General features: G+C 38.3%; 1 protein-coding gene across 1 annotated transcript in view; it reads right to left on the reverse strand.

Annotated features, from left to right (window-relative positions):
- LOC141428731 (cyclic nucleotide-gated channel alpha-3) overlaps positions 1 to 23,507 on the reverse strand; it is an 84,259-nt gene that overhangs the window by 53,349 nt on the left and 7,403 nt on the right. The window contains exon 2 of the mRNA XM_074088747.1: positions 8,132 to 8,258. Coding sequence (XP_073944848.1) covers positions 8,132 to 8,256 — 125 coding nt within the window. The 5' untranslated portion in view covers positions 8,257 to 8,258. The remainder of the gene's footprint in view (positions 1 to 8,131; positions 8,259 to 23,507) is intronic.

The raw sequence follows: 23,507 nt of genomic DNA on the forward strand, positions 1-23,507 counted from the left end.
TTGTAAACGCGTGGAATCCTTCCCCGAACAAAAGAGAATCGCACTTTCGGTTATCAGTTTTAAAAATAAACCAAAGTATCATTTAAAAAAATCTAAAATCATATGAGTACCTAGTAATATATAAATACAATTACCAACTCAAACAGCTGTTGGTGTTTTATTTTAAACTAGCTTTTGCGAGCGACTTCGTCTGCGCAGATATTTGTGCTGAGTATGAACACCCTTCTTCATGTAATCATTCATTAATTTTTTTTGGGATGTATTCAAGCGATTTGCTTAAAATTTTAAAATAATGTTCATTAATCTTCCATGTACAGACTTTCGATCCTCTTCAGCTTTATATAATATAATAAAATATAAGATAATATAAGATAGATAGATATTATAGATATAGAAGATAAGAATATAGATACTAAATAGTGTTTACAATTCTTTATCAAAAAATAAATCATTTTACCGAAAATTCAATTCCACAACATTACGATTACGGATGAAAATGTTAAATGTTCAACCCTTAGTACATTGAGCCCCAGTCACCTCTACGAGTCTACGAGTCAAATTGGATTTTCAAATGACACGTCTCTTGACTAAAAGAGCTGACTTCTCCGGTTCGAGCTGTCGTACCGTGAAATGAGATATATAAACAGTTCAAAAATGTGTTCGGTTCGAGTGCCTCGACCGCACAGAGCTCACGATACGAGCGGGGCCAAGCTTTAGCGGCGACCGTAAAATTTTGACGCGCAAGAATGCCGGAGCGCTGAATGTACTACAGGACCACCGTGCCGCATTAAACGTCTAAAACTTGCTTAATGCTGCAGTCGGTATCTAGCAGTTTGTTTGTTTCCATATACTTAAAGGGTCTTGGGTGTTTAATATGTATTTAAGTATGTATCTATCTATATAATTATACCTACGTATCCGTTGCTTAGTACCCATAACACAAGCTTTGCTAAGCTTACTTTGGGACTAGGTCAATTGGTGTGAATTGTCCCGTGATATTTATTTATGTTTATTTATTTATTTAAAATAAAAAGTAGAAGTAGCTTGATCCCATTTTTAAATTTTACCACCATCGAGGATGGATATCATAAATTATGTCATGTGGGTTTTAAAATATCTGGCCACTGAAAATGTTATGAACAAAACTTTGAATAATAAAATTTTATAACAAAAAATTGAACCGACTACAAAATACCATGAAAACATTTCTCTACCAGTCTGAAGTCGGTGACTCAGCACGAGCCAGCAGAAGTAATTTAAGCCCAAAATATAATATAGTACTATAGGTGCACTCCTGCTGGCTCGTACTGAGACACAGACCACAGACTTCAGACTGGTAAAAAAATATTTTAATGGTTTTTATAGTCGGTTAAATTGTTTGTTATAATTTTCTTTTTTCATGCTTTTTGGTGTATATAATCTAATCTAAGATACAATAGTTTAATGTTAACTACTCGTCACCTTTTACGAAAGATTGCTTTTTCCGATGCAGAGACGTTCATTATTGAGGAGGAGCAGTTTTGTTAATAACAATTCAACAACTGTTGTTAACTATTTCCTCAGCGAGTTTGCATGAAGTGCTGCACCGATACAATGATCTTGCCTGCACGTCATAGACATGATTCTCGTTTATTATTATTATTTATAAATTATAAATATTCCGTCCTGACTCCGTCCCCTTGATAACTAATGATGAAGTTAACGCCGTCCTTAAAACTATGTCGTACGGAAAAAGCCCGGGTGCGGATGGTGTCACTACTGAGGCGCTGAGGCTGGGAAAATCAGTTCTACTACCCTACATCACAAAGTTATTTAATACAATATTATTTACTGGTCAATTGCCACCTACGTTTTGCCATTCCAATATAGTAGTTCTGCACAAAAAAGGCGATAAAAGCGACATTGGCAACTATCGTCCCATAAGCCTAACTTCTCACCTTTATAAAGCATTTATAAAAATCATTGAGCGTCGCATTGCCGGGCAACTGGACAAAAACCAGCCAGTAGAGCAGGTCGGGTTTCGCCCCGGGTTTTCCACCACCGATCACCTCCACACTCTAAACCAAATAATAGAGAAAGTAAACGAGTTCAATGTCCCTCTGTATCTTGCGTTCGTAGACTACTCAAAAGCATTTGACAGCTTAACACACTCTGCAATCGTTACATCCCTACGTAACCAAGATATAGAGCCCATATACATCAATCTCCTTCAATCCATTTACAGCAATAGCACAGCAGATATCAAGCTCCAAACTTCAGGTCAGTCTTTTCCTATAGAAAAAGGTGTTAAACAGGGTGACCCGCTGTCTCCCAAACTGTTCACCAGCGCCCTCGAAGAACTCTTTAATGGCTTAGCAGTCTTATGGGAAAACAGGGGCATAGTTGTTCGTGACAAGAGATTAACTAATCTCCGGTTCGCTGACGACATCGTCCTTTTTTCCCAAACAGCCCAAGACCTCGAATTAATCCTGCAAGAACTGAGCACTGCAAGCCTTAAGATTGGACTAGCGATGAATAGGTCGAAGACCCAATTCATGACCAACAGCACGAAACGGCGGATTTCGGTAGATGGGCAGAAAATACAATATGTTGACGAGTATATATACTTGGGCCAAGTAGTCTCTTTCAGCAACCGACAAGATAAAGAAGTCGAAAGACGAGTCGAAAACACCTGGAAGAGCTACTGGTCCATGAAACAGCTTATGAAGGGAAACCTTCCAATAACACTTAAGCGAAAACTCGTCGACATGTGTATCCTGCCCGTCCTAACCTACGGTGCACAAACATGGTCCCTGACTGAAAATCAAAAGTCCAAACTTAAGGTTTGCCAAAGAGCGATAGAGCGTAGCATATTAGGTGTGAAACGGATGGACATAATCCGGAACACCACGCTGCGCTCAAAAACAAGCATAACCTACGTTGGGAAAAAGACTTCTAAGCTAAAATGGGACTGGGCTGGACACGTTTGTCGCATGCACCCACAAAGGTGGGCTCGCACAGTTACTTGGTGGGTGCCGGAGAACGGCCAGCGACATCGAGGCAGACCGAGAAGGAGATGGCGGGACGATCTGGACACGTACGCAAAGGACTGGCCTGACATGGCGTCAGAACGAGAGTTGTGGAGGTCAAGAGGGGAGGCTTTTGCCCAGCAGTGGGACACTATACAGACTACTTAAAAAAATATACGGTGGTTTGACCTATCACCTCTCAACCACCTTTGAATTTTTCGAAATTCATGTGCGGAATTACATTTGAAATTGACCACGAGCTTTGCGGTGAAGGTAAACATCGTGAAGAAAAATGCACAAACCTGCGAAGCAATTCAATGGTGCGTGTAAAGTTCCCAATCCGCACTGGGCCTGCGTGGGAACTATGGCCCAAGCCCTCTTGTTCTGAGAGGAGGCTTGTGCCCAGCTGTGGGACGTATATAAACTGGGATGGTAACTGTTGTTGAATCGTTATTAAAATCGAATGATAGTTAAAGATCGTCGTAAGCGTCTTTCACGCTAGACCCATCCCGTGCGAGGGCCGGAGGTGATCGAGTCAGCACTCGTGATTAAGGCGGCACTCGAGAAAAGGGCTCTCGCCATCCTTAGCAAACAAGAGACAGGCCCTCGAACCACTCCAGCCTCGCCGTAATGGAGACTGCGCTCGTTTAACCACACAAAGCCAAGTAAATTGATAATTTTTCGGAAAACTGATGAAATTTGCGGAAAGACGTACTGCGGAAAGTAATTATTAAGGTAAATGTTTGTTTTCATGCCGGGTTTCAGTTCAATTCCACCATTACGGTTTTAGAACACTTATCCTATTTGAAGGGTCCACGGAAAAAACGTGTCTAGTTACCTAAGCAACTTTTTGAGTTATAGCGGTTTGAAAGTTAGTCATCACCAAAAATTACTATGGTTACCATTTATTTAAAAGATAAAAAAATAGATTTTATATTGTTTTCAGATTATTTAATTCAGTGGTTAGTCATAGTACTTTGTGAGCTCTACATTTTGAGATTAAAATCTCAATTTAAAAAAAAGGTGACTTGACATTATGTTCTTTCCGTGGACCCTTCATTTAAAGAAACGTTTTATCAGTCGGAGGTATATTTATTTATACCTACCTGTCTGAACGTACCTACAGGACGTTGAGAATTCTAATTTGAACTTGGTATTTATTTCTATTGAATTTTCTACGTTCTACCTACTTACAAATCTTAAAGGCAAATCGTATCTAACAACAGGAAGGATAGAACTAATTTTCTTCCCAAGGGTAGATATGAATTAAAAAATAAAAAGGCATTGGAAGTCAATGGAACACATACGTATTCGGCCTATACCTACGGTATATACCTGGTATAATTATTGAGGTTTTTTTTTAATTAGTTATATAAAAAATTTGATAATGCTAGTGAAATTATTATTAAATTATTTTCATTAGGTAATTTATTAAAGGTACGCAGACGTATAAACAACAAAGTTAAAAATTCTTAAGAAAAAAAAAACAATCGGTAGGTAAATGACAATGGTATGTGTACAGTACCTACCACAGACAGTACATACAGCCTATCTCTGTACAGTTTAACTCCTTGGTTCAATAGGATAATTTAGGTACTAAAATTTTACAAATAAATTGACTAGAATTCCTATTTTATCTACCTTTTGTCTCTGATCATTATATTATTTATTTTATCTATTGAACATTTTAAATTTTATTAAATTAATTATTGTTTAACAATAAAAAAAATACTACTGTGAACTTCGACCTTAAAAAAAATGTGACATTGTATTTTATGAATTGTATTTTTTTTCTATTCGTTCTACTTTTTTTATTCGATACTTTTTTCTCATACACTTACATAATATATTTTTTACTTTCCTTTCATGAACACCAATATCACACTCGAAATATTGGCACCCTCGCAAGTTATCTCGTGTGATATTGGTTCTTTTCCTCCCTTGTTGAACAATCTATTATTTTTAATTATCTAATAAATTTAATTTTCCTTTTATACTGAAACGCCAATTTTAATAGTGAGGTCCATTACCCAAGCCAGATTTACCGAAATAACGAACTTAATACCTATGGGCTCCCACACAAAACTGCGATGCGATGCGATATCGCAGGAATTCGCAGGAATGCGCGATGCGAATCAGATCGGAAGTTTTTGCGATGCGTCCTGCGAGCTTGCAGATTTTTGCAATGCGATGCAAATTCACAGTTTTGTGTGGGAGCCCATAAGGGCTACGTAGGTACACATCTGCGGTGCCACGAGCATGAACATTCACGTTGTCATCGATATGGCAACTTGACAGATTTCTCCCCGAGCCGCACCTATCTCCAGTGCGTTGACGTTTGGTTGTCTTAGTCATTGTACGTTGACAGTGCCTATAACTATTTACGTAATAAGAGCTGAGCCTTGAAAGCAGTAGGTGGTTAAAGTTCAAGTCGGGGCATTGTACTACTGCCAGGTCAAGAACATGTTGTAGATAGAAGCTCGTACCTACGTTAATACGGGGATACGTGTATGTGTAACCTTGATTATGTTTTAATTGAGCAATGAATAAGTCGGAGCTTCTCCGAGATTTTATCGGTAATCCACTATATTTATTAGGCCTCCTATTGAGGTCTACACGAGGTTTTCATCGATTTTTGGCAAGTTTTGAATCGTATCTCCTACTTTTGCACTACAAATAGAATTTATAAGTCAAACGGCTACCGGTTCTTCAATCTTTTTTGTTCATTTTGTCTACCGGATTTTGAAAAAAAATAATAGTTAATTTTGTATGATTTTTTTAAACATTGTCTAAAAAACACTTATTTCGTATCTCTATTGACGTGAAAGATCTAACATATATACGAAATCTACATATTTGGGTTCGTCTTTGACGTCTCTAAAAACTTGTCTAGGGTTTTCATTTGAAACTAATTAACACAAAAGTTATGGCCAGAAAACCAGTTTTTTGGCCCAAAATTGATCAACTTTGATGCCAAATATCTCGAAGACAATGAACTTGGAAGTAAATATGGGATACTATATTGCTTGAAGACTTGTTGTTAATATAATAAGCTACAAAAAACATTCGAAAACTGCGGAAATCAGATCGAAGGTCATTGGGGCATGGGATCCCCTTAAACACTCACACTCACGTAATAGTAAGAATAGTAAAAATAAAGTAGTACTACGATGTAGTATATTCTAAACTCAAGCTACCTTCTTATGCAAAAAGATGTTTTTTACATAATTTGTGACATTTGTTTTTTGAACTATGCGACGCGAGGTAAAATTACAAAGACCTGTTTTAAACTTCACGGAGTAGGTATTATAATGAATACTTAGTCAATACTATTAACCACAAGTAAAATTGCAAAAAACATGTAAATACTAAAAATGACAGGGGGATCAGGTCATAAGCCAAATATGTGGTCTACCACCCTAAAGTTGATAATAATGCCAATAGACATGTCTGTCAACTTGAAACTTCGACTTTAGCGACATATTCATTTGATAGGAACTTGTTTAAAAATAGATAGACCACTTATTTGGCTGGCTGATGGTACCTACTCTGCACATCGAACTGTGAATAGAGAATTCTGGTAACTTTTCAGATACAGTTGTGTAAACCTCAAGCTCAACCAATGTGTCAGTATCAACTAAGGCTCTTATCACACTTACGAGCAGTGAGCGTATTTTGTATGAAGGCGAGCAAGCAACGAGTGTATAGAAAACACGCCCGTAACTGGAAAGTATGATTGATAAGGCCCTTATAATTTAGGCCGAGCACGCGGCGGCCTGCAGCGAGCTCCGCGAGCCCAACCCACGGGCCAGTATGTATAGTGAGTGTGGTGTTACCTAGCTTTGTGCGAGCGCCGCGAACGCGAAGACAGGTCCAGCTCGCTGGCGGCCGAGCACGCGGCGGCCTGCAGCGAGCTCGGCGAGCCCAACCCACGGGCCAGTATGTATAGTGAGTGTGGTGTTACCTAGCTTTGTGCGAGCGCCGCGAACGCGAAAACAGGTCCAGCTCGCTGACGGCCGAGCACGCGGCGGCCTGCAGCGAGCTCGGCGAGCCCAACCCACGGGCCAGTATGTATAGTGAGTGTGGTGTTACCTAGCTTTGTGCGAGCGCCGCGAACGCGAAGACAGGTCCAGCTCGCTGGCGGCCGAGCACGCGGCGGCCTGCAGCGAGCTCGGCGAGCCCAACCCACGGGCCAGTATGTATAGTGAGTGTGGTGTTACCTAGCTTTGTGCGAGCGCCGCGAACGCGAAGACAGGTCCAGCTCGCTGGCGGCCGAGCACGCGGCGGCCTGCAGCGAGCTCCGCGAGCCCAACCCACGGGCCAGTATGTATAGTGAGTGTGGTGTTACCTAGCTTTGTGCGAGCGCCGCGAACGCGAAGACAGGTCCAGCTCGCTGGCGGCCGAGCACGCGGCGGCCTGCAGCGAGCTCGGCGAGCCCAACCCACGGGCCAGTATGTATAGTGAGTGTGGTGTTACCTAGCTTTGTGCGAGCGCCGCGAACGCGAAGACAGGTCCAGCTCGCTGGCGGCCGAGCACGCGGCGGCCTGCAGCGAGCTCCGCGAGCCCAACCCACGGGCCAGTAGGTATGTATAGTGAGTGTGGTGTTACCTAGCTTTGTGCGAGCGCCGCGAACGCGAAGACAGGTCCAGCTCGCTGGCGGCCGAGCACGCGCCGGCCTGCAGCGAGCTCCGCGAGCCCAACCCACGGGCCAGTAGGTATGTATAGTGAGTGTGGTGTTACCTAGCTTTGTGCGAGCGCCGCGAGCGCGAAGACAGGTCCAGCTCGCTGGCGGCCGAGCACGCGCGGCCTGCAGCGAGCTCGGCGAGCCCAACCCACGGGCCAGTATGTATAGTGAGTGTGGTGTTACCTAGCTTTGTGCGAGCGCCGCGAACGCGAAGACAGGTCCAGCTCGCTGGCGGCCGAGCACGCGGCGGCCTGCAGCGAGCTCGGCGAGCCCAACCCACGGGCCAGTATGTATAGTGAGTGTGGTGTTACCTAGCTTTGTGCGAGCGCCGCGAACGCGAAGACAGGTCCAGCTCGCTGGCGGCCGAGCACGCGGCGGCCTGCAGCGAGCCCCGCGAGCCCAACCCACGGGCCAGTATGTATAGTGAGTGTGGTGTTACCTAGCTTTGTGCGAGCGCCGCGAACGCGAAGACAGGTCCAGCTCGCTGGCGGCCGAGCACGCGCCGGCCTGCAGCGAGCCCCGCGAGCCGCCCAGCCGCCGCGAGCCCAGCCGGCATGTCATCATCTCTGTTACAAACAAATAAACAAACACTCAATATTTGTATGTAGTTATTTGTTTAACCTGCATTACATTACATTATTATTTCGTAACTTTAGATAGTATTTAGAGTCTACTAAGTCTACTAAGTAGACGATCATAACGAACATACAAGTACATATATACGGGTGAATTGGTAATTTCCCGCGTGATGAGATAGATCTTTCCTTAAAAAGCTGGAAAACTTGTCAATCGTATCCACTAATGATTTTTTTTTTTACTTAACACTAAGTTGTAATTATTGAATTTAAATTCAAATTCAAAATTTCTTTATTTGCCAGAATATGGTAACAAGATAAGATCTTAAAACGAAATGGTGTGCATGCGGTACAATTACTCATCCCCATCCCAGCCTATATATGTACGTCCCACTGCTGGGCACAGGCCTCCTATCAGAAATTGAGGGCTTGGGCCGTAGTTCCCACGCGGGCCAAGTGTGATGGGGAACTTCACACACACCATTGAATTGCTTCCCAGGTTTGTGCAGGTTTCCTCACGATGTTTTCCTTCACCGTAAAGCTCGTGATAAATTTCGCTCGTGTTAAAACTCAGAGGTGCGAGCCGGGGTGTGAACCCACGGTCCCTGCTTCAGAGGCGATTAGTCAAACCACTAGGCCACCACGGCTACTAGGCCACCACGGCTTACTATCAATTTTAAGTTCAAGCCCATATGACGAATTGCAAAAGGTTCGTGCGGCCGACTCGCCAGTTTAGTCCACGGTTTGCAAGCTTACGAGATTAATAGCGGGAAAACGCTGCTACGCGCTACGAACTACTCGCTACTAAAATAGGGCTTATAGATTTAGAGCTGGGCACGTAGGGTTAGAAACTTGGCTCTACAAGAGATCTGTTAACTTTTTGACAGTGCGAGCCACATGGTCTCGTCTTGGCAACATTTAACATGAAATGTTTTTCTGGGAGTTCATTTCTTTTTGTAGGTTGCTTATGATATTTACCTATAAGTACGAGTATTTTTTCTGTTGTTCATTTTTTATTCTGAAACCATATTATACACTTTTATCCCGTAATGCAAGGGTTTGAGGAATGTTTTTTTTTAATTATGTTTTAATTTGTATATATATTATTTTAAAATTAGAACTACTCCATGAATTTGCTCCAGAATCAACCATTGGCGAAATGGTTGGCCAAATGTTGGCCAAACAATAAATTATTGATTTTTAAATGTAAACTTACCTAAAGAAGGATATTCCTTCCAAAACCTTAGTGTTACGGTGGCTGCTTTCGCAATTTTTAAACGCACATTGAGGAATTTTATCACGTCCTCACGTTGGCTGTGGTTGGCGCTTACTGTCAGAAATAAGAACACAAATTTATTTTGTGCTCTTATTTTTCGGGCCGTTTTCAGAGCTTTCAGGTTGAATCTAGTACTAATCGTTGATCGAAGACATTCTATTTATTTATTTATTTCATACACAATCGTATATTAAAAGATAATAAGGTACTTATTACGACAAAGAAAACGATCAAGTTCTAAATCACTTTAAAACACACAATTTTATCCATCATAAAAGCTTTCGCCCAAAAGCACTTGTACTATTACTTATTCTGTGCCAAAAGTCTCAATGACATAACTTAATATTATGGTGGTAGTAAAATAAAAGCACCGAAAGATTAAGTTTTGGATTGACGATGGCACTGAAATTCACTGAATATCTAGAGCAGTAGGTACCAAACTTTTTTTGACCTGGGACCTGTTTGATTTCATTATTATTAGCCAAGGACCACAAGGTTAAAGAAAACGTAACTATATAAATAAAATTACTATAAATCGATACTAATATTATACATAAATGCGGAAGTATCTAACTCTGTCTGTATTTCTCGTTTTACTTCTTCACGCTTAAACAGGCAAATTTATCAAGACGAAATTTTGTGTTGAGCATTGTTAATTTTCACATTATGGCATAAGTATTATTTGACCGCAAATCACAAGCGAACACCCTGTTTCATTTACTCATACAATGCATAAAATGGGGTAGAAGGTGTAATAATCGCACACAGTCAATTACTTACTTGGCGTCGCGTTTTGATCCAGGAGCTTAACAAACCGAGCCTTTAGAAGTATGTTTCAATCACACACTGAATCACGTTGTCATACTATAATTAATGTACACATAATAAGCTGATTAATTAATAAGACAACCCGAATTGAGTGGGTGTACCTACTCATAATTTCTCACGCTCGTATTTGCTCAGCGAGTTTGAATGAAGTGGTAATCAAATACCTGTTTGTTGAATGAAGTAGGTAAGGTAAATAAAAAAAAATGTTATTTGTTATGCAAAGCTGGAACGTCACTGTTTGGCACGAGTGCTTCTATTGAAATCCGAGCAAACTTAGGATTCTAGGATAGGAATCCTAACTCGTACTCGTAGCTCGTGGAAGACTCCAATGCGTAGTCGACGGCATCAAAGGCACGAGATGCTAAACAACTTTACAGCCGAGCAAAACACAACTGTGCACCTCACAACAGCGAGAAAAATAGTAGGTAGTTCGATTAGATGGAAGAAAATAAATTGAACACTTATAAATCAGTTTCAGGTTATGCTAGCTAGCTTATGCCTATGGCTTTTTCTAAATCGTAGAATTCTCATCCCATGAAAATTTCGCGTTTTTGTGAAAGGCGGTCGATTATGTATTTTCAAGGTGCACCCCGTTCACGATAACGTTCGAATTTCAAAAACCCTTTCCAGACTAGAGGATAAAAAGGGTTTTTCCACGCAGATTTCGAAGGATAATATTAAAGCTTTTTCGAGCTAGTGAGGTGAAAAAGGAATTACTTACTTATATATAAATAAATAAAGTTTTGCTTTTATTCAGACCACATTGTTAATCTCTAATTCTAAGGGATCATCGTAACTTACCTCTCGCGAGGACAATGATTAGCAATTAAAGTTATACTAGCTGTTACGTACGGCTTTGTCTGCAAAAAATCGTTTTTACCAATTTGTGGAACCAATAGGATGAGTAAGCGTGAAAGCATAATAAACAAACAAAGAAATGTACATATTTAGTAACACATTGTACATTTACTAGCGGTATTTATTATGAATATGATACCTTTACAATGGTGTGAGTCTAACAACTGGTAGCATGGTGTACGGTTGTGTCACTCTGAAGATGAGCTCTGGTTGAGTTCGAAACGCGTCAGTGTAGTGTGGTGGTGGTGATAGATGGGTTTGTGTGATTTGTGAGTGTTCTTACAGTGTGGAGGTGGAGGAACTGCATGAACACGCATATTTTGCATAAGATTAGCTATCGTAAGGTTGCGGGTGAGCAAGGAAATTCTTTTAGTTCATTGATATGGACCTCCGCAAAGTAACGCCAGATTCAATAAATTATAAGGTATTTATTATGTTTTTATTAAGTTAACACAAATTTAAATAGTTTCGTTTCATTTAAAAACGTGTTTTTACCAATAAGTTTCAAATATTAAAATAAATAGAGTATAAAACGTATATTCCCTAAACTAACCAATGAAAATGAATCAACTAGGATAAAATTGATTAATTAATGTGTTAATTATTAGCTTTCATTTGACACCCTTATTATTAAATGAAAATAATAATCCCCCTCCATATTCTTGCGCATGTCATATTGTTTTATGTATATAGCCCATGACACTGTTACAATGTTAGTTATGATGGCGAATCTATTCTAATAAAATCTCATATGTTGAAATCTGTCGGACCGTTTAGGCTACAGAGCATGCCAGTAAAATAGACATACCCCTCCTAACAACAACATAACCCTCCTTCGAGTAGTCAGGTAAAAGGTAGATTAGCATCAGGGATTTTTGCTACCTTGTGTATGGATAATCTGGTACGAGTAGAGTAACTACTAAGTGCTAAAAGTGTAATCTGATTAAAAATTCTTGTCGTGAAATAGTGGTGGTTGTCTTTATATAGACTGTACAAACCACAGGTTCCTGATTAATCATAGGTTTTATATAGACGTTTCTCGTATGTAGCAAGCTAAGTAAGTTTGTTTAAATGTATATTAAATATGATTTAAATAATTTATTGAATCAGGCGTTACTTTGCAAAGGTGTATAATCAATAAAGTGAAACAATTAGTTTGCTCACCCGCGACCTTACTTAAATAAATAAATATCACGCTACAATTCACACCAATTGACCTAGTCCCAAAGTAAGCTTAGCAAAGCTTGTGTTATGGGTACTAAGCAACGGATAAATATAATTATATAGATAGATACATACTTAAATACATAGTAAACACCCAAGACCCGAGAACAAATATTTGTATTTTTCATACAAATATCTGCCCCGACACGGGAATCGAACCCGAGACCTCAAGCTTCGGTGTCTGGTTCTCTAACCACTAGGCCATCTGGTCGTCAACTTCAGCTGCTTTTTTGCATCTGCTTTTGCTGTTTTTTTGGGCGGGTGGGCAAAGTAATTGTTTCAGTTCGTTTAGGTACTAAGATTTAATTTTGTAAGTATATAACGCCAAATATTGAATTATAAGTAGGTGCACTGCTATTCATGTTCGTATGGTACCGGGGGGTGGCCTGTAATAGTACGAGCAAAATATTAAAACATAGATCATACTCCTCAAACTAAACAACATTACTTCCGCGACTTTTTTATTACATTAATTTATTCTAAGAAACAATGTATAGCAAAATGCTTGATGTTTGTACCGTGACAGCTCTAGGCGACGTCAGTTGTGTTCAATGATGGCGTACATGGTATCAGTATTTAATTTGTATGGAATAGGGAAATCTAAAGAATACATTATTTTCAAAAGTCGCTGAATTAATGTTGTTCAGTTTGACGAGTACGATCTATGTTTGAATTGTTTGCTCGTATTACAGGCCACACCCGGTATAAGCTGAGTAACATTTATCAATTGCGGTCGTTACAAAACAAATACAAATATGAACTGATGCCAGCGTCAACACCGGCTGAAAACTAAATTGCTTCCATTGTTTATTTTAGTCACATATATTTTTAGTCTTACAAATATTCATAAATAATGACATAATAAATATATTACTAAATATAATAATTTAGTAATATAAATACTCTGATTTATTATCTCGGCCTGCATAGGACCTACTGCAGGGTCTAGGTACATGCATCCTCTATTAGAATGAGAAAGGCTCGAATTTAAATGTAATCATTTGACTTGTTTACGTAGTCAGAAGCAAGGGCGGCAAGTTTGTAAATTTTGCTGATATGCAATTTTAACGTTGTATAATTATATTTTAACTCAAATACACACACACTTAATATAACCAAATAAAGTTAATTATACGTAATAATCTATTAATAGACATAAATCAAAGTAAAAGTCACAAGTACTTACAAAAATGTCAAAGTCTACCTCCAAAATTATACCGGGTTACCTAAGTATTATGAGCTCATGATAATTTGATGCAGTTGCATGCATCATGATCACAAGTAGGCAGACATGCAGTCTTCTTACCCGTGAATCATTAAGCTATTAAATTAAAGTGACATTTATGTGCTCTAATTACAATTTCTTAAAGAGGAAACCAAAAATACGAGCACATCGTTCGTTCTGTCACCCTACGCATGCAGAAGCCTAAATTGGCGTAAACATTTTACTGTATCAAACAACGTGCCTATTCTTTTCTTCCAGTTCATCTTACGAACTTTCGAATGGCAACAATGAAGCTGATAATGGATTACACCCCTCGAAAAGGAACGAAAGAGGCGGCATAGATTCCTTGACTGTTAATCGTCGATACTTTGAACTTGTCTTCACAGTTTTATTACTCAGTTTTATCGTTCAAAGGTTAACTGGAAGAGATCCCCTTAAGGAATAAGTTTGCCTTTGCACATCTTATTATCTGTTAAGTTAATGTGTTTTTATTTACAAGAAACTGTTTTACATATATACACACATGCTTTTCATAGATAATTAAGTGAGCAATTGTTATCAATGAGTAGCTAATCGGTTGGATGCATTTAACACAAAGACCTACGTATAAAACGTGTCAAAAATCTAAGTTAGAGATGTTGCTATTAGAATTCACTTACAAAATAATTACACACACACGCGCGCACGCACACCCACACACACACCCACACACACACACGCGCACGCACGCACGCACGCACACACACACACACACACACACACACACACACACACACACACACACACACACACACACACACACACACACAAAAGCATCACACTAACATCTCATCATATTCCTGACTAATAGAATAATGCATGTACAATCACAAGCACCAAAGCATCTGACACAACATAGCGTGCATAAATATCTGATACGACTCTATTTCCAGGGCCGGTAGGACGTGTTACATATTTTTGATCGCTGCGCTGTTGCAGATATTAATTTGCAGTTGACTGTATAGGGGAATGTAACAAATTAGTACATCGTGCTCGTAGTTAATTGATGCTCGCTTGGGTAGTAAATCTCTGAGCAAGAAACATCAGCACAGCAAGCTAGAAGCAAACAATCAGCGTGCCGCCGCCGCAAGCGGTGCAGATGAAGCTTGCGTCGTAACTCGCGGCTGAGCCGTGCCGCACTGCGACGCAGGACATCATTAAAATTTAGTGGCCGCTAAAACACGTACAAACGTGCTCTTATTTTGTAACCAGGGATATTTACATAAATGTAAAGGTAACTATTTATTTTAGATTACAGCCTAGACGTGGAAGTAAGTATTGCTGTTAATTGTAGCGCTCCCCTAATGTGGTTGTTTAAATTTATCGCGTGCCCGTGGAAACTTTACAATTATCTGGGATAACAACTATCCTATATTCTCATTATGGCCTCAAACTATCTCGATACCAAATTTCATCACGATCAGTTGAATAGGTACTTTGAGCGTGGAAGTGTGACAAACAAATAAACATACTCACTTTCTCATATTTAATTTTAGTAAGGATATTATATTTTATCGGACACCAACTATTCCAACTTCTTCCAATTCAATTGCTATAGCCAATTACGTAATTAACTTGGGGCTTCAAACTCCCTTGAAATGCTATATCAGCATCACTAACTATCTAAAATACACACTGTATAACAGCTGTGTTTACTCCTTAACAGATATCCTGAAACTACTCCAACGGAAACGCTTCCAGGTGGTAAAATAAACATTGATGTATCACGTGTATGGGAACTCGTCCTCACTAATTACTTGGCCGTGATGCTGAGCATGAGCATGCATGAAAGAGGATTGCGCAATAACATCATTACTGTAATTTAATTACTACGCGTTTTACTACATGGATATATGTTTAAGTTCGTCAACCAGTTTGATTTTTCGAATACACTAATATATGCGTGATCTCTGCGTGACAAACGAAATGAAAACCAAGCAATATCATAATAGCTTAGCTATCTAAGAAACTAACATATCAGGGGAGTCACCACATCATAACATTTCTCTCTCGTATCAAATTATTGTACGCATTACATTGCTGCGTGAAAATATTTCAAAATTTAATTACGTTCTGGTAGTTGATTTTAAATTAACAATTTGTTTTGATATCGGTTCATATGAGTGGCACAGTAGTTAAGATACAGACGATACAGACGCTGCCTAAATCTTAATCATGCATTTTCACTGCAGTAAGAGAAAACCACACAAAATACGAGTAGAACAATAATCGTTTCGCCATCTAAGAAATCGCCCAGGTACGAACTGGTTTATGATGGCTCTCTCTCACCAAGAAGCTTAAGTTAAGCGACTTTATATTTTATACTTCCATATTACTCATTTTTAAGGTTCCGTAGCCAAAATGGCAAAAACCAAACCCTTATAGTTTTGCCATGTCTGTATGCCTGTCTGTCCGCGGCTTTGCTCAGGGACTATCAATGCTAGAAAGCTGTAATTTTGCCCGAATATATGTATTATGTAAACTATGCCGACAAAATGGTACAATAAAAAAAAATTTTTTTTAGGTTACCTCCCATAGACATAAAGTGGGTGTGTTTTTTTTTCTCATCCAACCTTGTAGTGTGGGGTATCGTTGGATAGGTCTTTGAAAATCATTAGGGAATTGCTAAGATCTATCGATTCAGTGATTTGTTTGCGCAATATTCAACTTTAAAGTGCAAATTTTAATTGAGAATTATTAGTACTTTGTTTAAGAGTAAATAGCAGCCTAAGGGAACCCTATTTTGGGCGTGTCCAATACGCTCTTGGCCGGTTTTTTTATGTGTGTACTTTTTCAATACACTCGCTCGTATAGTGACTCTTATGGTACATATATTTGGGTTCATAATTCAGATATGCTATTACAAGTTTTAAGTCACAAAGAAAACTAAATGTACTCGTAGAATCTACGCTGCCGGAAATATTAAGCGAAGCACAACGCAATTCACTGCCTGTTTCCATTTAAATCAAAAGAGAAATAGGAAATTACAGAATTAGAATGCTGCTCACTGGTGAGCAACTTTGAGCAGGAACGATGCAAATGAATAATCTATATTGGAGAGCGACATATTAACTTAACTATTTAGTTGTGTTGTAGTATTGAAATTACTTCATATAATTATAAGAATAAAGAAGACTTAACCTGAGATAATTCTATACTTTGGAAGAACAGCAAATATATGTGACTACTTTCCACGGCAGTGCCTATTTTAAAGACCTCATATCAAAATCGTCGTCACATATTCATAATATACTATTGTTAACTTGTAATAATGCTGGTAAATTGAATTTAGTTAAAATAAATTAATTTATTAATTACAAAAAGTGAATAGGACTGTTATACTTTTCGGTCACACGCAACCAATAAATATATAAGTACTATATACTACAAAAACTTTTTTTATGGTTCACATTTGTAAATATCAAGAAACTTGTACTGTAATTAACGTATTGACGGTATGTAATGTATTCCTGGTAAAATATTCTGAAGACTTACTGCGCAACTACGAGTAGATTGTACCTACCTACTTGTAATAATAATATACCTTTTATCACATGCTTTTTATAGAATAAATTATAACGTTTTTTTACGGTGCATACTTAATCCTAAAAAGTGGCATCCAAACTCGGACTAAATTATTTTGCCTCTATCGTATCTATGTAGGTATTCAGATTGTTGGGTCCAATGCAGTGCACTAACGCCCTTAGGGCAGACTGAACTTGAGTGTTTTATATCACCCCACAAACTGCTGTAGCAACAGAATCCCGGAAGTGCCGTAACTAAATAGCTATAAGTAAATAGCAGGAACTTATTTCTTAGATGGAAAGGGAGGGAGGGATTTAATCTTGTTGCGTAAATGTTGGTTTCATTCTCATACATGTCACCGAGCTTTTTTTGTTTGTTTGTTCATACACTTTTAGTGATTGTATAAACTCGAACTTTTGGTCATCATCATCAGCCGTATGACGTCCAATGTTGAACGAAGACCTCCCTCTGAGAACGCCACAATAAACAGGGCTGCAGGGCTACTACGAAATTCGAAAATCAAAGTTCGTATTGCACCGTCCCTCTCACTCTTGTATTAAATAATATAAGCGTCGGCAGGACGGTACGATTCGTAGTAGCCCTACAGAATCTACCGGTTGACCGTACTCTCACGATGTCGTCTCTTCACTCCACCTAGTGTTAGGCCTGCTAATACGTCGCCCTCTGGACTGGTACCTACTGGGTCGCCACTCGAGAACCTTTCTCCCCCAACGGTTATGTGGCCGCCCATTGCCACTTCAATTTGCATAATTGTAGGTATACTTCACGTGTCGTTTGGAAAAACTAAAGACAATTTAAGATTTAAATGGTATTTATTGTTTTAAATAATTTATTGAATCAGGCGTTACTTTGCGGAGGTCCATATCAATGAACTAAAAGCATTTCCTTGCTCACCCGCGACCTTACGATAGCTAAGCTTATGCAAAATATGCGTGTTCATGCAGTTCCTCCACCTTCACACTGTAAGAACACACACAAATCACACAAACCCATCTATCACCACCACCACACTACACTGACGCGTTTCGAACTCAACCAGAGCTCATACTACCAGTTGTTAGAGTCTAACGTACCGGCTCGGGTGGCTATTTGAACGACTCGGATAAAATAGCTCGTTTTATGCTCTTGTTGTACAATCTACTATTCGTTTAGTTACATTATTTCGAGTTAGATAATTAAAGATTATATAAAAATATTGCATTTTAAAGTTCCAAAAACCTTAAGTAAATTTTTTGGTAACAAACGAACATTAATAACCATGGCCACATGCATTGGGCATAATGCGGACTTCATTTGAATAAGACGATGTTTTACCCCAAAACTGCAGTAGCTATAATAAATAGCGGAAATTAGAGGAAAGGGAGGGAGGGATTTATGTTACATGAACACTTTTTTTGTTTTTTGTTCATACACTTTTAGTGATTGTAATCGTTTTTGCCGTATGACGTAATGTTGAACGAAGACCGCCACAATAACAGGGCTGCAGGGCTACTACGAACCAAAGAATTCTTGTTGGCAGGAGGTACGATTCGTAGTAGCCCTACAGAATCTTGACCGTTTGTCGTGCTTCGCCCTGTTGTAACTAATTTCTCGGTACCGTACCTTATATTGGTATTCTTAATTTAATTAAGGTAATTGTTTTATTGAAAAGGTTACGACAATGAATCTAGTTGCTCAAAAGATATGCGTGTATGCGCCCTGGGAGACCATTTCACCAATCCCATGTTGTTAGAGTCTAACGTACCGGCTCGGGTGGCTATTTGAACGACTCGGATAAAATAGCTCGTTTTATGCTCTTGTTGTACAATCTACTATTCGTTTAGTTACATTATTATTTCTAATGAGTGTACTTAAAAAAAACAAGTATCGCGGGAAAGTATAAGGACAAAAATTTTAAAACCATGGCCAAGCATATAATTTAATATTTTAAAATTTTTACTTTATTTCCTCGCATTATTGGAGAAAAGCACTATACAGTGTGGACCTTAAATTCTTAAGTTGGCTTTAAAGAACTTGTTGCTTTCATTAAAGAACTTGTGTACCTACTAAATAGGTATTCTTCATTGATATCTTATACGACAGACGAGAGTAAGACCAAATGTTTGTTAGAGAATTTTTATCCTGAATAATAATCCTATCGATTAGTATAATAAAACAGCGAGTGTTTGTTTTTATTTTAATTTTAGTTGGTTTGAGTCCCGGGCGAGGCAAGCGAGTTTTAGAAAATCTTTGAATGCAGTTTTGTTTAAAAATAAAGGAATGTCTCCTTTAAGTAAAATGAGGCAATTTAAGGATTTAAGGTAATTTCCCTCCAGGGCCCGACTTATTTTTCCACACTGTACCTATATGCCTGAGCGGAAATGGCAATTCGTGGATTCGTATTTATTGACTACGAATACTCTACTCCACGAATTGCTTATTTCCCGGCCTCGGCAGTAGTGTACTACTATTATTAGTCTGCTCGGCAAAGCCTTGTGGGTCGGCTTACTCACGGCACTATCGACTTTAAGAACTATTATACAACAATCGTAAAAAAAAAATAATTTGAATCAAATATAATGGTATACCTAGTGCATAGAAAAGAAGACGGATGAAAACTAAAATAAACTTTAAATTTTACTTATGACAATCAATTCCATATTTATAAAGACCTAAAGAGTCATTGTAACTACCTAATATAAACAAGGGATCAACTCAATAATTCAGCCAATCCAACTCACCACAGAGATCCTGACGACCGGGGACCAACAAATGTCACTCCCACGTTTATCTTACACAAACCACTGACTGTAAGTGGAGTAAAATATGGCATTAATAGCCAATCAATTATTAGGAATACTGTTAATTGCAAGCCGATCAATCTATTGAGTGATTAATTGATTGGAGTTCTGTTTGCCTTGGATTTATATACGTCTCCCCTGTCATCTAAACTGAAACTATAATCACTGCGCGATCATACCCGCTCCCAAACCCACTCATTAGGCATTTCAACTCAAACGTGCATTCCGCTTAACGCGTCTTATATAGTGTGAATTATCTGAGCTATGAATACTAATTGTAAGTATGTATTTGTATAATTTACAGAAGAATCCAAGTTATTTGTTGTTAACATATTAAATAAACGCCCATCTGTGCGTCTTTTTAACTAAATTGTAAAGAAAATTAAAAAAAAAACAACGCCCAAGAACAGTCGCGTAGTAAAGTAATCAGATTTGGTTAAAGTTGTGGAAGTTCCCTGATTCAATTAGCGATACGCGCGGGTCCGGCCGGCCGCGACGCGACCGCTTCCGGCGCTTATTCTGCTACAACCAAATAATAAAAAAAGTTTTCGCAACTATAAGACGTATTTCCATTTAAGAAGGAACAGCAAAACCAATTTGCTATTTATCTAACCAATTAAAAATACTTTACGAGCATCATTTCAGGATAGAACTTAGAAAATGATTTACTTTCACATTCCTTACCTGAGTATGACCGAGTGAATCTAGAGCATGAATACCGGTATTCGATAATACCGAAAAACCGGAATATCGAATCAAAATTCCGATATTGGCACAACCGATATTGAAATAGTATAATACCGGTATTTTGATATTTTCGATATTAATCTCTAAATTACATTTCTTTTGTTTTTAGATACCTAGAGTTATACAGTCTTAACACTCTCAAAGTCGCAAAAGCCACAAATTCATTACTGATCTATATTTAAAGTTATTGGTATTTTTTGTCTTCTATACAACAACACACACAAAAACAAACAAAAAACAAAACATATCAATAACTTTAAATATAGATAAGTAATGAATATAGATAAGGAATCCTTCGCTTGCTCGGGATTTAAAATCAACACTCGCACCAAAAAACGACTTTTGCTCTCCTGTTGCACATAACTATTGTAGTTATACTAAAATTATGTGCATACCCACAGCTATTCCTAAAGCTATATTTTTCGATTTTACGAGTAACAAGAAGAAAGATAGACTTTCATATGTGTGTCACATAATGAAAGTCTATCTTTGTGGAAAACCGGACTTCCTTAGCGAAAAATCGTTTTATAAATGGAATCGCGTATGTACCTACCTGGCCTGAAGTGTACATGGAACTATAGGAAGTTACATTTACATATACAGTGTGTATTTTTGATACTACCTCGAACTTTAAGGGTACTTAGTGAAGGCCCTCATAATCACATTTTATTATGTTTTAGTAAAAAACGTAGCACTTGTTGACGTGACAGCTGTCACAGAACGTTTCTCTCTCGTATCAAATTATTGTACGCATTGCATTGCTGCTCGAAAATATTTTAAATTAACAATTTGTTTTGATATCTGTTTACAGCACTTAAATCTTCGTCTGGTTATAGTTTGAGGTAGTATCAAAAATATATAACCAGCCAATATTTAGTTATATAGGTGAACTCAGGTGAAGTCTCACGCAATTACTTCACTGTTTAATTAATTAATTACCTACAATTTTATTAATGAGTTAGGTTGTCGGGGTGGTATATTTGACTGACTATAATCTTAATCATTTAAGTTAATACTCGTAGATATCAATGATCTTTAATACATACAAAGTCAGGTTTGATCGAACACATATAGGTACACTTATAAACATTGGAATATTTACGAAAAAATATTTTTCCATACGGAATGTTCGTGGGATTCGTGGCTGTAAAGCTTTTAATGTTCATTTCATTCCGTCGATACGGTAAACTGTCCCCTCAAATTAAAGAACATATTTAAATTTGAATCGACAATATAATATCCAAAAGGTGTCCACAATATACAAATAATAGCGTATTTTTTTAAATAACAAAATAATAATTTAAGATTTTGAAGATGTAGAATAGAATAATGTCAGTAATGAAAAAGGATTGATATATATATTATTGGTTGTCAAATATTTATACGTGCGTTCAGAAATTTATGTTGTTAAAACCAGTTACCACTCACAAAGGCTCTACATTAATTAATTATTTTGATAGTTCTCTAAGTAGTATGTTATTATTGAAGTGAAGAAGATTATTACTATGGCGAATTCCCTGTAAGTCTTACTAAAATAGAACCATGATCGCAAAGGCAGCAAAGGTTAAAACCATACCAGCGCCTGAGTCATGCTTCGGCCCGTTATCACGGCGCAGGCGGGAGGCAAAGAGTGCCCAATAAGGGGCGCATATTGAGACATTGGACTCGACAGAGGCACGTAGACACACGTCGGCTATCCGTGGCGCCATTATGCTGATTCAAGACGCAATATCAGAGACACGTCCCGCTAAAACGTGTTGCGTTTCACAAGCACACTTCGCTCTTACAACGAGGTTTAGATCCCTATCGCATTTGAAGACAAGCACGTATGTTGAAGCAATTTTATAGCTCTTTTGCACAAAACAAATTTAGAGAACATCCCGACAACAGCGAATGCGTTAAGGCAGAATATATCCTCGGAATAACTTTGCGATGAGAAAATGTTATCTTTCACATAGGTGTTTTAGAATTTAATCATCATCCAAACAATGGACTTTTGAAAATAGACAGCCAGTGAAGATAACAAAATAACATTAATAGGATCTACGACACAAGATAATTAATGCGAAAGTAACTCTGTCTGCCTGCCTGTTACCTTTTCACGGTCAAATTACTTGGACCGATTTAGATAAAACTGGAAATAGAAATTGTTTGAGACCCTGAGAAGTACATCATCATCATATCAGCCGTAGGACGTCCACTGTTGGACATAGGTCTCCTCCATACAAGAAGAACAAGGAGAAGGACATAGGATAGTTTTAATCCCGGAGAACTGCATAAGTAGTTCTTGCAGGATTGCGATAACCGAATTCTCGGTAAACGAAGTAGCGAGCAAAAGCTGCCTACTCGTATAGTATTTAATATTTAGTATATTCCTTACTTCGGAACAACATTAGTAGAGGTAAGTAAGTAAGGCTAAAAGCAAAAGCTTTTATTACACAATTCTCTACCAACTACAAGCTTTTTCATGTAAATGATGTTAACATTTTACATTAAAAGGCTATTTTTCGCTTCATATCAAAAATGTATAAAAATATTTTAGCATTTATTTAGTGCCTACCTATGCTCCGGCCTATACATACAGTGTTACCGGTGTTACCGGCAGCCAGCCTTTTTTGATGAGAGGTTAAACTAACATATTTCCGTAACTTTACCATGAATGACATTAATTTAATTAATAAACTAAAATTCAGACTTTGTTAACTTTCTAGCAATAG

The sequence above is a fragment of the Choristoneura fumiferana genome, chromosome Z (genome assembly GCF_025370935.1).
Source record: "Choristoneura fumiferana chromosome Z, NRCan_CFum_1, whole genome shotgun sequence".
Lineage (NCBI taxonomy): Eukaryota > Metazoa > Arthropoda > Insecta > Lepidoptera > Tortricidae > Choristoneura > Choristoneura fumiferana.